Here is a 17,601-nt window from a genome sequence, read left to right on the forward strand (position 1 = left end):
GTTTTTGGTAACAGTTTAGTAACATTCTCTGCACCGTGAACAGAGCCATAGTTGTATAGTGTTTTTGTGTACATTATTTTGTGACGTGATGGCATTTTTGGGAGGTGGATTACATCACTAAATACCTGCTGAAGGCCCAGATCCCAATACCACTACCACTACTACTACTACTTTTAATAGTAACAACAATATGTATCATAAGAATAAAGATAATTTTGTAATATACTTACTGAATTAATTAAGCTTTAGGTTCCGCAACAGGTGCAATTTTATTCTGAAATGTCAGCTATAAATTACAGCACACAGCAAAATCCATATCACACAAACTTTTACAGGACAAACTTTTTAAAAAATGGAAATATCTCAAAAACCGGATGTGCTAGAAAAAAGGTAAAGTAATTGTTTTGATCGGCGTCAAAAATACAAAAGCCATCTCTGATTAAAATTTGTTGGTGACCAGTATTATTCTTCGCCTGAAGGTGTCTTATTTCACATTTTACTGATCAGGGTTGCTCTGCAAGCAATGTTGCTGCGTGACTAGATTTTTTTTTGTGGATTATATCAAGATCAGTCACTATTGCTCAGTTGGTGTTTGTTGGCAGTACATCTATGATCTGAATGTCTGTAGAGCGCCAATGTACAAAGCACCTTCCAATGACAGGAAAATACTAATCATGCAGACTGGCAAACTAGGGCTGAGCGATTATGGAAATAAAAATTATCACGATTATTTTGATTGAGTTTGAAATCACGATTAAATACACGATTATTCAGTGACTTCCAAACTTGGTATTTATTCAACTACTAAAACTCAACTACACCAAACTCTTATCATAGCCTCATGCCTATTCACCCTTGCACGTTGAACACGTTATTATTGAACTGTCTATTCTGGTCAAGTACAAAATGACCTCATATGAAATTTAAGCTTTTTACATTTTCATTTTGCTGCAGCAACACCTTTGCTGCATTGCATCTTTGCATACATTCAAACCCTGATTAAGCAGCCCCCTCATCTTTCATCTATTTATTTTATTTATTTTTATTTATTTATTTTATTTTGCTCTTGTATTTTTATGTTCACAAGTCTTGGGACTCACTGGGCTAACCTGGGATCTCGGGGATTGTATTTCGTGCCATGTCATGTGGAAATGTGAAAAAAAATCCTCCATTTTGAGGAAAGTAAAATTTCTTGAATCCTTGAAAACACAACTGTAAATATAATTTCAAAGGACAACGAGAAAATAATTTAGTAACAATGTAAAACAAGAATATACCACATTAATGTCAATAAAAAATAACAAGTAAGAACAAATACCGGTTGTTCCTGCACGATTTGGCCTCTATGGGGCATTGGGGTGCACCATGCCGCGCGTGGATGAAGTACACACAAGAAAGTTGTGATTTAACTATTTATACAACTCTTTTTTTCACAGATTGTAAAGAATGTGTGCCTTTGAGTATTGTTGTTACCTGTCGGTATGTGTTACTACAGCATTTGTTTATATTTTATTTAACATTTGTTATTTGAAGGAATTGTCACTCCCTAAGTCGATGCTAATTTTGTGCTAGCATGTCAATTAACTTTAGCATTACGGTTAGCGATGTTTTACAAACAAAGCATGTCTTGTATTTAAATAGACAATGTGTGTAATTCTTTTTTGTGTGTTTAGCTTTACAGTAAACTCAAACGAGGGTGTGTAAATTAAACAGCTCAAAGCATGCTCAGCGCCGGCAGAATCACATACGTATTACACAATTGGTACGCAAGCAACATGGTTACTTTCACAATGTCGAAAACTTGCAAACATTTCAGAAGGCCATGCCGCACACTAAGCGTTTGTCTTTGATTATAACATTTTAAAGATATAGATAAGCAAAATCATGATTCCATTTCGATAAATCGTCCATCCCTATGGCAAACCCTTGATAACTCTGACACAAAGTTGAGAAACCAAAGTTTCTTCAGCCAGCAGGGTACTACTTCAGGTCATCTTCATAGTGTAAAACAGGGTGTTTGAGCCCCCCAGCTCCTCGGTTTCAACATGGAGGTCTTAACACCTTGCAAGGTCAGCACTGCTGTTCGCCGTTAGAAACCTTCAACTCAGCATACTGTAGGTGTCAGACTAAATGAGGTTCCATTTTGAAATTACCTGCGAAATAAATTGTGAGTTCTTAAAAGGGATATACAGTATATCAATTCTTTTCATTTGTAATTATTATTGTAGTTGCATTTTTTTTTTTTTACATCCCACCCATTTATCCAAGGCCTGACTCTTTCCTCAGTTAATTGATCAAAAAGTCTGACTAAAAATAGCCCAGTTCAAATCGACATCACATCAACAACCAAAAAATGGACTGGAAAAACCAAAAGAGATTGATGTGAACTTGGATTGGGTGTCTGGCTGTAGACGGAAGAGTAAATATTGACTGTAACTACAGTCCCTTCTCTGAATGTGCAAGTGAACATCTGTCCACGTGTAAATGTGAGCGCATAAGCCTTTGTGTGTTTGAGGAAGCGTCAACAAGTCGCTTGAACGATGAACCCGCAGCCACCTACACACTCACACCACTCATCCACAGGATTACTGATCACACCATTTACATTCACCTGGCTGGCCCCGACTGCAGGCATTTACATACACAGAGACACATTCAGCCACTCCACACACTGACACAGTGACCTCCTTCCCTACCCCAGAGACTAGAGCATGTATAGAGCGTTGTCTAAAGATGTAAACGTTTGCAAAGAGTGCATGGTGAAATACTTGTAAATACATTCCACAGGTTTCTTCAGTCTTTTCTCATCGCAGTTGCAAATAATAATAGCGCTGCATTAGTGAATTTTTTTTTTTTAACTCATTCACTGCCAAAAACGTTTTTATATGTCTTTTCACAGTCCAGCCATTAATCCCAGGAATTTATTTATATTTTTCAATTTTTTTTTCTAACGTTAGGGGAAAAGAGGGTCTGAAAATGTCTGTCAGTTTAATCAGTTGATTTGAAATGTAAAATATAAACATTTCAAAATACAAACGTTGCCACTGCATTAACTTAAAAATGGCTTTGCTGTGATTTGTAGGAAAATGTTGAAAATGGCCTTTGTGAACGTTGTTTTGTAAGCCTCTATTTGACAACTGGCTGAATTTTACTGCAACACGGTATCTATTTGACTTGACCTGGCTCTACTCGCTATTGGCGCTTTTCCAAAGCAGATATTACAATCACTAGAACCTGGTTAGCTCGGGTGCTGAGCGAAATGTGGTTGAAATAAACCACTGACGATCCGTCATTGGTCAGATTTATCATCTTACAAGGATACATGACTAGAAATTTGAAAAATGACATTAGCTGTTGCTGTGACTTAGCTATGAGTGCTGCAGTTATTCGTAGTCTCCACTCCGCTGCTAAGTCTCCTTATTGTGGTTAATGGCCACATGCCGACAAACAAATATATTGTTCTCTAAATCGTTGTTTGTTAAGTGTGTCTGACTGTTCAATTGCATTTTCGTGGTACTATTTTGCAGTAGAGAACAACGCCCCAAACCAATGCACGTAGCTTGGAACTAAACCGAGCCAAGTCAATACTGTGCAGCAAATGCAGCGATTAAAACAAAAAAACAATGTCAGTTTTGAGCTACTGTCTAAACTGAAGGCCAATGATTGCTTAATGTGCTTAAGTTGAACATCATTTAAAGAGGAAATGGGTAAATCTCTGCCTGTTATAGTGGGCTTTCTTGAACATTCCCTTCATTAAAGCAATACTAGATTTACTAGATTAAGCTCTGAGGCCAATGGAACTATTTCACTTTAGAAAAACCTCAAAGTGAAGCACCAAACAAAAATAACAAAAAACGTATGCATACTGAAATAATGATCTTGTGTCAGTTTAGTCACAAATGTTAATTACTGTGAAATCTTGGCTTGTATAGTTGAACACAAAGCTGATATACAGTGTTCGCTCACTTTGCGCGAGAGATGCGTTCTAAGTCCCCCGCAATAGGTGAATTTCCATGAAGTAGTTTTTTTAATTACATTTTTTTTTGGGGGGGGGGCATGTGCCTCTATTGAGCCTTTACTACGCCCTACACTCAATTACCAACCTTCTAAACACTTGTTAGACTTAATAAATGGAACTTTACAATTCAAAATGACGAATAAATACCGAGCTGCATAAATTAGTGTGATGTAGGCCATATCGCCCAGCCCTACATACGGGCTGAGCCCGATCCATCGTTTACAAATCACTGATTCAGACCAGAGAGAGCAAACTTTAAGTTACATTTGTGGGATCTTTCATGTTGTTGATTACAATTCCTGATGAGCAAGAAGTGAATGTATCTCAAAATGTAAATTTAACATTTATTTTTGTAATACTGCTATATACTAACAACCACTGTAATTTTGGTGACTTCTTAGCCAACGAATTCATCAGAGCATGAGTTAAATGATTCAGCCTTGGAAACTATGTTTGACAAAGCAGCAGACAAACAAGCTCTTTTCAACACCCACGAATGGGATGGTTGTCCTCTATAGGGACATGTTATTTGAGAAAATGCAATGAAAAGATCAAGGGAGCATTACTCAAGACAGACAGATTAATGGAAAAAAAGGGGGGAAAACAAGCAACACAGTCAAAAGTTTGAGGAAGTTGAATTGAGTGATCTAACTGGACTTTCCTCTTTACGTGCATCCCTGACTTTCTTTTCACCAGGACAAGCAATAAACTGGATGACGCCACATGAGTAGTGAGGTGAGGCATGTGTCAGTGCACCAGACAAACATACATGTCTTGGTTACAGTGTGGCGTCACCGCAGCCTCACTCTGCTGCCAAATCTAATTCTAATATCCTACATTCACCACCCGTTGCCCGAGCCTGGCCTCTGTCCCAATGGAAGTTACACAAAACTGGAACTCTGCCCGTCTGTCTGGAGCTTTTCTGTACATCTGCATGTTGGTCCATGGAGAGTGCATGTACGTACACATTTTTTTTCCCCTAGCTGCCTCGTTCGGAACTTACCACTTTTTCTATGTGAGTTTCTTGTTGATTTGACTTTGACTACATGCTATGCCTGTCCTCTGTATTTCTTCTCTCCTGTATATGCCTGTTCTGTCTCACTCATAAAGAGGCAGAATTAGAGCAGAGCTGATAATGACAGTTTCTCTGTGGGCAACTCAGACAGCAGACAGACATATCATACCATTCCAGCGTTTCCTGTTAGCGCTGACTGCCAACTATTTAACCCTCTGTAGGGACCCTTCTATACTACATACACAGATGTCAATAGTCAACTTAAGAGTGTAATTCATAGAAACAACCCGCCGTAAGAGAAAACAGCTGTCAAGCTTCTTGATTTAAAACATATCTTAACGACTAACGTGTGCAAACCCTTTGATGTAAGGCATCATTTTTAATCGGCTATTGTGAGTGCTGCTTGTCCGTGTAAAGTGCCCGCTATACAGTATGAGCTAAAGAGTGTCGTCACACTTCTGACTTCACTTCAATCTTGAAAGTCATACAGCCACATCAAACGACAATATAAATAAAAAAACAATAGTCACAATGGAGCCGCTTTAAAGTTTCTGCAGAACTGCGTTGGTGCCCGGAAAATGGAAGTACCCAAATAAATATTAATGAGAAGATAATATGTTTGACACTATTAACAAACGAACTGTTTTCTTGGAGGATCGCGCGTCTAGTCCTAAAAGACACTCCACTTGGAAGTGTACATAAAACGGATTAGGCACTGCATTCGTCTCTGGGCCGGATTTAAATTCACGGAAAACACAAGTATGATACTCACATATCTCCATTCCCTGTGGCTGGGAAGCGGTGCAGTTGCAGGAGCAAGTGACATTGGAGTTGCCGGAGCCGCCAGGGGCCGTGAGGTTTTGCATGGGGCTCGGTGGCCTCGGTGGACCGGGACACCGCTCCGGGGAGGAGAGAGCCGCCGCCGCCAACGTCACCGTCACCGTCCGGGAGCCCCGACGGGAAAACCACGAAAAACTTCCAGGCAGCGGCAGCAGAGTCCGCCGCTTCGGCTGACTCCCGTCAGTTTCGCACGTATGTTCCACGTTGTTTCTCACGCCATATTTCTTTCGGAGTGCACTCGGAAAGTGAATTAGTTGCCGGTTCGGGTTAAGCCATTTCTTGCGTCTCTCGCATTGTGCACTTCTTCCTTTTCGTCCGCCGCCGCGAGCAGCTGTCTTCGAACTGGACTAGGGCAGACAGGGTGGACTCAAACCCCGCCCACACTCTAACTGACAGCTGTGCTAACCAATCACACTACTCAAGAGGACGACCGGACATGAAATAAATCTCTTAGAAAAAGTGACAAGTACACGAAAGTGAAGTACACTACACTAAATACACGCTTTAACGAATCACACTACTTGTGCACAATTTTTCATTGATCAATTACAAGACATTGTAAAAATGTTGAGATCATCGATTGTATAATGTATGGTCTTTAGCAAAAATCACACGTAATACTTACACATTAAAACGTGTATTTTATGAAAATATGTTAATCATTTTCAAACATGGTTTGCATGTACAACACAACAAACCGTAAACTACATCAATCCGGTGTTTGAAAATCCTTGCATTTGTGCACAACATATAAAAAACTTTTGAATGTCTGTTAATATTTGCATGCACTACAAGAAATAAAATAGTAAGGAGGAACATTTAGAGGGCAATTAAGAAAGGCCAGCAAAGTGAGTAATATGTGCAGGGATGTGTGTGTCTTTGTAGCGGGGGAAAGGAGGAGGGGGTGGCTGAAAGCGTTGACTTGAGTCAGAAGAGTAGCAGACGTCCGGGTTGTGGTTGACAATGGCTCTGGGTGAGCAGACCAGAGGGGAGGAGGAAGAAGAGGGCTGGTGCGTTTGTTGGGGGGGAGGGAAGAGTGCTTCAAGTTTCACTCCCTTGTTATGGCTGGCCTCAACCAATGAAGAAGGCCTTTGAAGAAGCTAACCTTGAGTTGACCCCCGCACCAGTCTTGTGGTTCAATGTGCTGCTTAGAGGCGTGACCCCAAATTGTCCCCTTTACCCCACCTTATCCTTGCTGAATTAGGCAAACTGTAAAAGGCTGCATCTAAGCACACTGACAGTACAAATATTATTCACTCTAGTACAGTACCATCTGCAGTCTAAAAATAAACCAGGTTATTCAAATCTCAGACTCTTGAATGCCACTTTCGACCAGTAGGTTATCAAAACCATAAATAGTCCTTAGAAGTGGTACTTAAAGAAATAATTGGCACAGAAGCGGCTCAAAAAAACGACATAGATAATTAGACACACAGACATTGATATTTTATTCATCCTGTGAGAGAGTAAATTACCAGTCTCATTATGGCAGTAGTACAAATGATAAATATTTTGAAATATGTCTTCACCCTGTTGGTTTGCAATTTATATACATCAGTAAAATTAAATGGACCTTCAGCAGCAAAATAAACTTTAAATAAGTGTTGCAACACTAACCATGCTCATTAAAAATATATATCTAGATAGTGTGCACAAATACGCACGGTCACACACAAACTGTTACAATTACAAATCATGTACACACACACACACACATATATATATATATGTATATATATATATATATATATATATATATATATATATATATAGAGAGAGAGAGAGAGAGAGAGAGAGAGAGAGAGAGAGGGGGGGGGGGGTATTATGTATTTATACCTTTACAGTACAGCCTTTTTTTCTTTGTAACAAATTAACTCTTCATGTGCATTTTCCAGGCATACTCACCTCTACTCACAAACACCCCAACACCACCAAACAATACACACACACTCAGACACGCACAGTCTGTCTGGAGCGTCAATTTAGTCCCCCAGGGAGCATGCAGTGTGACACCACTAACGGGCCAGACCAGACTAGACAGCCAGCAGACAGATAAATACCAGGCCCTCCTGAATACCAAATGCATCCTCGTCTACTGGTTCCCCTACCCTCCTCCATGACTGCAGTCCTCGGACATGCGCACAAACACACACAGACGCACACACACGCACAGACACACACATAGACAGACATACACACAAGGTATTCTTGCACACTTGAGTGCCACAATTTTTTGTGCTTTATCGTTTTAAAGTTATTGAGATGATGAAATGAACAAAATAAACTGGTGTGGTTTAAACACAGCATAAAGGTCTCATTGAACAATAACAAGGATTGGGGGTCCATTTTGAGCCCCTATGGAGGGTGGGTGACACCAATTTGCAGCGCCATCTTGTGCCTCAGATGGGAAAGGCGAATTGATTCCCCAAGAACTGTCAACAGATAAAGAAAATAAAAGATTCACAGTTGGTGCTGTGTTTGTATTCTTGTTTGTATGGCATTCCATTCTGAAAGAAGAAAAACATAGAAGTACACAGAAAAATGTTACAAATCCTACTTTCCTCGCAGATATTTTTATGGTAGTTTACATCCACCCATTATCCAACCCGCTTATCTCCACAAGGCTCGCAGGCGTGCTGGAGCCTATCTCAGCTGTCTACGGGCAGTAGGCGAGGTACACCCCGAACTGGTTGCCAGCCAATCGCAGGGCACACGGAGACAAACAAACGTCTGCACTCACAATCACACCCAGGGGCAATTTTGAGCATCCAATTAACCTATTGTGCATGTTTTTGGAATGTAGGAGGAAACCGGAGTACCCAGAAAAATCCACACAGGCACAGGGAGAACATGCAAACTCCACACAGGATGGCCGGGGCCAGATTCGAACCCACGACCTCTGCAATGTGAGGCGGACGTGCTAACCAGTCGACCACCATGCCGCCTGGTAGTTTACATTATTCCTGAATTGAATGGACATTTAGACATGATGGCATTTTGAGCATGACTGTGCTTCAATTTTTTTTTTTTAATGTTCCATAAAGGGGCAGAGCAGGGCATTCCATCCCAGAGACGGAACAGTGAGGGACGCCCATTTTGTGGATGGTCGGACTGAGGACGAGACCTCTTTTAAAAAGGACGGCCCAAGCAAGGACGGAGGTAGGTTTTCGTCCATCCCTCTAATTGTATCTAACCGGGTCAAGTCCCGGTTGACGTGTTGTGTTGGGCACAACAATGGAGTGCTATTTTTCATGTGTGTTACCTCCCTGCAGTATTGTTCTCACAGGCATAGTCTGCCCTCTAGTGGATGGTCATTTCACTGACGAGGAAAAAAAAACTGAAAGCTATGACCCGAAAGTGGAAGACGCTCGTTCTCCTCCTAAAATAACATTGCCTTATTTTGCAATAATTTTTTAAATTGCAAAATAACACAATAATAGGTCAAAACGTGCAAAAAATCCAATAGTATTGTGTTATTATGCAATCTTAAATATTCTCGTGATGTCCCCTGGCTCGCTCCGTCTGCACCATCATTATCATCATCATCATCATCATCATCACGACAGTGGTTGCTGGCAGCTAAAAGCTATTTTAGTTAAACTGTTGTAAACAATTCAATCCATTTACGATACTCCCAGCCAGTAAGTGGATGTGCATAGGAAATTATCCAGCTAATGAGCTTCAAATAATGTCATCCGACGGGATGTAAGGATGGAAGCGCTTTAAAGGGACACTTGAATGAGCTTAACATTGCCACTTATATATAGGTTTGCATGTGAAAATGACACCAGTGCTAAAATGCCCACCTCAAAAGACTCTGTAGTGATTTAAGGGCTTTTTTTGTGATTAGGTTTCCGACAAATTTCCCCGCCCCTTTCTGGGGCGTGGCTTATGTTATGTTTTCGATCTCAGCTGTCCACGTCACCAAGGAGCCAAGCGTGGTAATATTGCTCGCTTTGTCAGTTCTGTTGTCTAAAACAGTGACCGATCGCCACCAAAATGCAAATGCACAAGACTACTGTTGTCCACTTCAACCTGTGAAAGTATAACAGTGTTCTGCACACTAGTTTTGATTTATTAACATAAAACGTGATGTCATCATGATCACCTCCACAAAATAAAAAATACCGTGCTTCTCCACTTACACAGGCTGAAGCGGACAAGAGCAGGAATGCGCACACGAACCCCGACTGTTTATATTTTGGACATTTAGCGACAATAAACTCGTGTCAACTCTCGCGAGGTAGACGGCGACTGGCAATGAGCAAACAATCAGGCAAGCATGGATCGTTAAAACAAGAAAATGAGTGTGGTCGGCCTACATCACAACTATTTTACTTTACTTTTGCATTTGTAGTCATTATCATCCTATTAATATGCAAATGGACCAAATATCCAACCATCCATCCATTTTCTACAAAAAGTCCTCACTAGGGTCGCAGGTGAGCTGGAGCCAATTCCAACTGAGAGACTCTGAAGCCAGCCGCAAGGCTCAAAGACCAGCAACCATTCACTCTCACACATGTACATATTAGAGTCATTGATTGACCTCAAATGCAGGTTTTTGGATTGTGGAAGGAATTAGTAAACCTCGTATGCAAAATATTGTTGGTAGGCTACATATTAGGTAAACTACTGTATTTCTCTTCCAACGTACTGCAAATATCAGACACAACAAATGTAGTTTGTAATTTAATATCAAGCTGGAATAATAAAAAGCTATTTGGAAAATCAGCAACATAGATCAACAAAATGAATCCATTATATTTGGCTGGAAACCAGTTGAGGGCGTACCCCGCCTACTGCCCGATGACAGCTGGGATAGGCTCCAGCACGCCCGCGACCCTTGTGAGGTTAAGCGGTATAGATAATGGATGGATGGATAATCCATTATAACACATAATTTTTCTACACATTTGCATACCTTGTTGTTGGTCGGCAGATTTCACAGGGCTCAGTTACTGAATAACCTATAGGCCTATAAAAATGGTATACTGCGCAACCAGTATGCTCATTAGGCAGGTAGAAACTGGAAGTCACACAAACAACCTAAAAAACCCCCAACAAAATAAGGATTACGAGAAATCTTTACAATACTGTATGCATTTGAAGATGACATAAATTTTTGTTGGGATGGGTCAAAATATTACTAATATGGGATATGGTGCATTGCTATAGCTTTAGTACAGTAAAATTTGTCAGGATGTGCAGTTGTACATGAATTTGAGTTTGTTTTTGGGCATTTGGCTGCTCTGTTACTACACGACAAAGAGCAAAGCACCATAAAGAATGGAGCAAGGACAATTAATGCAATGTTAAATTTGATTAACCTTAAATGTTGAGAAACATCAATAGGAAACTTGGAGTGCGATGAAGTCTGCTTAAACATACAAAATACAGCAGTAACTGCAATTTAAATTTTGTTATGATAAGTCTTAAATAACCGACATACACCGTGTTTTCATGAAATAATGTAAAAATAAAAAGTGGGCCATTGATTGCAAAGGAGATTTGTCAATGCGCACACAAAAAAGGAATTTTTATCCTGACAAATCAATACAATTGAAGATTGCAAACAACAACAGTTGGGTGTAATTATCATCAAAATTCTGAAAATTATTCTTTTTTCCCTCTTTTAAATGGATGAAAAGATTTCATATCCAAAGCAGGTTTTGAGTACAGCTACATATTTTGATGCATTGTAGGTCTTTCCCATTACCCATCAATCATTGCATAATCAATGTATCACAATACTTATGTTGGCTATATATCACAATAATATCACACGTCAAGTTCATTTGCAAAACCCGCGCTTCATCATTTCTCAGTATTAATTGTAAAACATGCATAATAATACACACACCTAATAACATAATACATTAATAGTGAGAGAGATACAACACCACAGTATGATGCAGAGTCACCTCTTATGATATTCATGAATTCACCTCTGTCCGTCTCCTTGCTGACAAAGCTGAACATGAGTTGAGTTAAACAAAGTGTTTAAGCTTTGACTGTTAGCTCCATGTCTTCAGCAGAGGGCTGAGGAAAATACACGCCTCTCCAGACAGTTAAATTGCAGACCAGGGAGTCACGTTCAATAAAAACATCTGGCATGCCACATCATATTTGCTGTGTCTTGCCCTTGCCTGGCTACAGTGCAATCATACCCTGTCTCTACAGGTGTGTTTTACCCATACCAATGATTTCTATTCTCAAAACGATGCACATTCTCCCATGTATTACACAGATTTAGGGCTCAAGAAGAAGTACACACAAGGAAATACAACTTGCATCCACCTTTTCATTAAAAACACCCCTCATTCTCTTATTGCCGCAGGCACCACTGCAATAACACCTCAGCACCGACTGAAGAATAGTATGGGAGAATGAAAGGAGAAAAACAAGAAAAGGAGATTGGCAAGCGTGGCAGTGTGTATCAGTTTGAGTTTAAAGGACATGGAAAACTCATCAAGAAAGAGACAAAGTCAGAGGTAGCGAAAGAAGGGGAGAAGACAAGACGCCAAATGGGGAGGAAGGGAGAGAGGAAGACAGAGAGAAAGAGCGGATGATCAGCATGTATGGAGCTCTTTCCACGCCTGTGGTAGGGCCCTGCTGAGCATTGTAATGGGCTGTCTGCCCAGCTGGGCCGATGAGCTCATGTCTGGCTTCCATGCCAATCTCCTGAATTGGCACATGGCTTGGCAGGGTGAGCTCTGACTCACCACCTCACCCTAAGCGCCTCAGAGGAAGCACAGAACATGGTCAAGATGGGAAAAGACAACAAATAATGAGGAAAAGATAAATTAAATGGACAAAGGGTGCCAGAGACAGCAAATGTGTATATCATGAAGTGTCAGCGATCTGTCAGCCAGTTCTGTCACACTAGTGATAAGAGCCGCAGACCAGACGGCAATAATTGCACAGCTTCTGAGACAGACAGCAACTATAAATGTGTGAGCGTGTTTGAAAGTGAGGGTAAAAGAGATAGAAACAGAAGGGACGAGGTTGTGTGCTGTGTGCTGTGTCTGTGTGTGTGTGTGTGTGTGCGTGTGTTTTATGCAGCCATAAACAGTGGTGATCACAGAGTGTGGACAGCGCAGGTTATAGCCTCCTGCTGTTAAGACTCCGTCCCAAGAGTTACAAGTGCACATGCACACATGTGCGCAGGCAAGCGCACACAGGTTTTTTTTTTTTTTTTTTTAAACTAAACCGCATATGTCCAAAGAAATGAGATATGAGGGGAACAACAAACCCTGCCCAATTTACATTGAATGCAGCACCTTGTACAGTATCTTGCTCATTCACAACACTGGTGTGTGGTGACTGTTCAGTATTAGCCGTCGCTATTGGCCCAGAGCGGCTGCTCTTAACCAATGGCGGCGCTGCTTTTTCATGTTGAGAGAAAAAAAACAGTGAGGTACAGCAGAAATAATGTCGACGGCGATATGGAACTACTGTACTTCAACATAGAAACTCCAGCGAGAACAACAGCTAAGCGCAAAATTAGCGGTGCGAAAGTTGCAAGAGGTGGAACTAAAGTGGCCAGGTTCAATATGTCAAACCTGATAAAACATTTGAGAACGAAACATGTGAACAAGCACCAAGATCTTGCGGCGGCACCGAGCATGAACAAGGGGAATGGACCGCAACAACAAACCCTGCTCATTTTTGGATTTTGGAGTTGAACTTGTTGGATTTTTCTCCTGCTTGTTTTTGGTTTTGAAAGTGGATTTGGGAGCGGAAGTTGTTGCGATGGGTCACTAATACTCAGACTTTTATAATAATGTCCTATAGCTTTTGTAATTAATCCGATCCGACACAATCTCTCTCAAAGATACCTCGTGTATATTATTTCTTATTTTTTCCTGTTTCATAAAGGTTTTTAAGTCTGACCAAGCCATGATAGCAATGGTTTTACATCCAAGTGAGTATGCAGTTTTTTAGAATTACAAGAAAAAAATGCTCATATGTATCTTTTTTTTTCCCCCTCAAAAGTCTGGTATCGGTACAGTATCGGCATCGGCCGATACCGCACAGCTGGGTATTGGAATCGGTATCGGGGCCAAAAAATGGCATCGGAACAACACTAATAATTAACAATGACACTGCTATAGGTCGCTTGCACGCAGCTCAGAGCAAGGCATTCTGTGAAGTCTTTTTTTCTACCGTGGCCATCTTGGGATGGTTACACATGCGCTGCATGCACAAAAAGCTGTTAACATCAATCACCAACCAGTTATTATGGCATTTTCAAAGTATTCTGACAACTTGCCAGCTGATCGACAAACGTGCCGTCATATTTTAACAGCGTTCATCATTGTTAAATTACAGTTTTTTACTGCTATTTTAAGATCGTCAGTCCATCAACGTTATTTTAACCATGCTTCCACTGTTGCTAAATTACAGTTTGTTGCCAAAATTTTAGGACCAAGAGATTTTCTTCTACTACTACGACTACTACCACTACTACTTCGTAGTTGCTAAGTCACACACATTCGCAGCACAAGCAAGCAGTGTATCTACTCCAGTAAAAAAGCACGGCACGTACCGTGGAAACTAAGACAACGATATTCCCTAGTTTTTACACTCAATATTTACTATCATCTCTTTGACGCAAACATTCTATAAATAAACTAAATATAACAAAACCGTGTGGAGCTTGTAAAACAGTAGTACATAAATCGGAGATAATAAAAGTCCATCACACGACATAATGCTCCCATCCATCTCTCTGTCCCCCGCCACCCACCCTCTACCCCCATGCTGTGTCTTTCTGGCCATCCAGCATATGCTTATGTATAGACACTTCGCCAGGTTCTCTGAATCTTTTGATGATATTATGAGCCGTAGATGATAAAATCCCTAAATTCCTTGCAAATGTACATGAGGAACAATTGTTGTTAAAGAGGAAAGTCAACCCAAACATATTTTTTTCCAAGAGTATGTTCTATGCTAGCCCACTAGTTGAAACAAGGCATTCTGATAAATATTGCATTTGTGGAATAAACAATCCACTCGTTTTTAGCCATCTCTGGGGGTGGCCATTTTGTCACTTCTGTCCACTGAAAATGACATCACAACTACCATGGGTAGTTTTGATGTCATTTTCAGCCGTCAGAAATGACAAAATGGCCGCCCCCTGAGATGGCTAAAGTGGGTGGATTTTGCTGCTTAACTCATATTGCACAAACGCACTATTAATCAGAATGCTGTGTTTCAACTAGTGGGCCTGCTGGGAACATATTCTGGAAAAAAATATGTCTGGGTTGATTTCCCTTTTAAACCGTTGTACTATTTGCCCAAGTAGTTGTTCACAAAGCGGTGAATCTCGCCCCATTCTTGCTTGTGAACAATAGATTTTTCCCGGAATGCTCCTTTTATACCCAAGCATGATATTCACCTGTTTCTAATTAACCCGTTGACCTGTGGATTGTTCCTATCACGTGTTTTTTGAGCTTTCATCAACTTTCCCGGTCTTTTATTGCCCCTGTCCAAGCCTTTTTGGAATGTGTTGGAGGCATCAAATCCAAAATGAGGGAATATTAGCAAAAACAAAAACAAGTTCACCAGTTTGAACATGAATTATCCTGTCTTTGTCGTATATTCAATTGAATATAGGTTGTCATGCAAAGTTGGCAAAAATTGATTGGGTGAGAATCATTAAATAAATCATTAAAATGTACTGGCTAAACAACCTGCCCTCCTCACTTACTGAAATTATACGACACTCGTAAGTTTGAATGAGCAAAACACGATTTCGCTATCATTAATTTAATTACACCTGTGTTTTTTTCATGCTGAGACAAGTCAAAACATCTGCTGTGCAACATGTCTGCGGAAGTACAAACCTCCCACACCCTCTTTTGTTCATGACCAACCATTCATTCACTCATATGTTAAGAGTTGTTTTGTGGAGGAGATTTACTCATCACGGGAAGGAGTACTAGGGCCACACTGAAAATTACAGCATTTTGGAAAACGTTTCAAAAATAGTCTCAGTGTTTCAAGAAAAAAGTTGTGACATTACGAGAAAAGAAATCCTGTTTAAAAAAAATACAATCGCTATGTTGCTCAAGATAGAAACATAATTGTAACAAGTGAATGTTAAACTTTCCACCAGAACAGTTTGAGATGAGCAGTTGTTGCTTCTCTCTCGAGACCTGCTATATATCAATCAGGTAGGCAGTGGCTTTTCTGGTATGTGCAATATGTGCGGTCACACTTTCGTTTGTATGAGGAATTTGCACCTCTTTGTGGTGACATATTGGGCTTTCAAGGCCTTTGCTAATAAATACTCAGGTGAAAGGTGATCAAAGTCAAGGAGGTATGACATCCCAGGGCTAAAGATTGGCTCTAATGGTCGCATTTAGCCCATAAATACATATGAGAAAGTTTGAGTAAATTTTTTTATTCACTTGCACAAGTGAGACCAGTAAATCCACAGATTTTTATTTATTTATTTTATGACAAACGTCTGGGCGGCATGAGGCATGTCCGCCTCACAGTTCAGAGGTCATGGGTTCGATGCCCCGGCCTTCCTGTGTGGAGTTTGCATGTTCTCCCAGTGCCTGCGTGGGTTTTCTCGGGGTACTCCGGTTTCCTCCCACATTCCAAAAACATGCATGGTAAGTTGATTGGACACTCTGAATTGCCCCTAGGTGTGATTGTGAGTGTGTGTGTTTGTTTGTCTCTGTGTGCCCTGCGATTGGTTGGCAACCAGTTCAGGGTGTACCCCGCCTACTGCCCGAAAACAGCTAGGATAGGCTCCAGTATGCCCGCGACCCTTGTGAGGATAAGCGGTATAGATAATAGATGGATGGATGGATGGACAAACGTCTGCTTCACGTCTTAACATTTTACTCTACTTTTATTTTAATGTAATCACACTTGAAAAAAGAAGCATAAAGTGGACATTTGAGGTGATAGTAATAATTCAGCGATGACGTGACATCATCTTTAGTAGATGTCACCATTAAACGAGGTGATCGAGGAGTGTCGCCTTGTATCCCCAAATTACTGCATATATACCTCCTCCCGCCTCTGTACTTTGGTGATATCAAATGATAAAATGAGTCCCTACCACGGACTTATATATGAACAGAGGGGGGCATTTTAAAAAATGATGCTGGTCCATCATTCTTCAGCGGCCTCGGTACCCGTCCGTCATTCGTTAGTCTGTCAGTTAAGTCCGTCAGTCAGTCTGTCAGAAGTCCGTCGGTCCGTCAGCCTGTCCCTCCACCCCCAAACTCACCCCCACCCCCCACAAAAGGCCAGCAAAACGGGCAGTTAGTGACGATTACCCTGACGGACAAAAATCCACTTCCATCAGTGCTTAGTCCGTCATTTGTCAATCCTCAGCAAAACGGTCGTCCATCAGTGACGGACTAACGGGTCCGATGGAATGCCCACCTCTGTATATGTATATGTATACGCGTTAACGGCGTGCGACTATCACCACTGTGGCTACATTAGCAAATATTTTTTAGATTTTGACAGTTTCAAAATCTCTCAGTGCATCCATCAATGGCAATCGTGACGTTTGCCCATCCCGTTTGTTGTCTTGTCTCATGATCATCCCATTTTGTCCACAATGGCCTGAAACGAGGCTGCCGTGTCCGCTTCGAACATATTGTAAATGTAGCCTGAAGCACAATTTGGATCTGTTTGGCTGCTATCATCTTTTGCAAGTACCAGTCAATTGATTTTTATCCCAACAAACATGTAT

At 40.8% G+C, this 17,601-nt stretch overlaps 1 protein-coding gene across 2 annotated transcripts in view; it reads right to left on the minus strand.

The window, feature by feature from the left end:
* The window catches only part of LOC147143986 (low-density lipoprotein receptor class A domain-containing protein 4-like), a 185,794-nt gene that overhangs the window by 36,601 nt on the left and 131,592 nt on the right, over positions 1-17,601 (minus strand). The window contains exon 1 of one of the 2 annotated variants that reach the window (XM_086037761.1): positions 5,806-6,368. The exons of the other annotated variant lie outside the window; for it this stretch is intronic. Coding sequence (XP_085893887.1) covers positions 5,806-5,899 — 94 coding nt within the window. The 5' untranslated portion in view covers positions 5,900-6,368. Of the gene's footprint in view, positions 1-5,805; positions 6,369-17,601 lie in introns of those variants that run through there. 2 annotated transcript variants of the gene reach the window in all.

Source organism: Filicampus tigris, chromosome 8, assembly GCF_054856515.1.
Source record: "Filicampus tigris isolate MCC_2025a chromosome 8, RoL_Ftig_1.0, whole genome shotgun sequence".
NCBI classification, from domain to species: Eukaryota; Metazoa; Chordata; class Actinopteri; order Syngnathiformes; family Syngnathidae; genus Filicampus; species Filicampus tigris.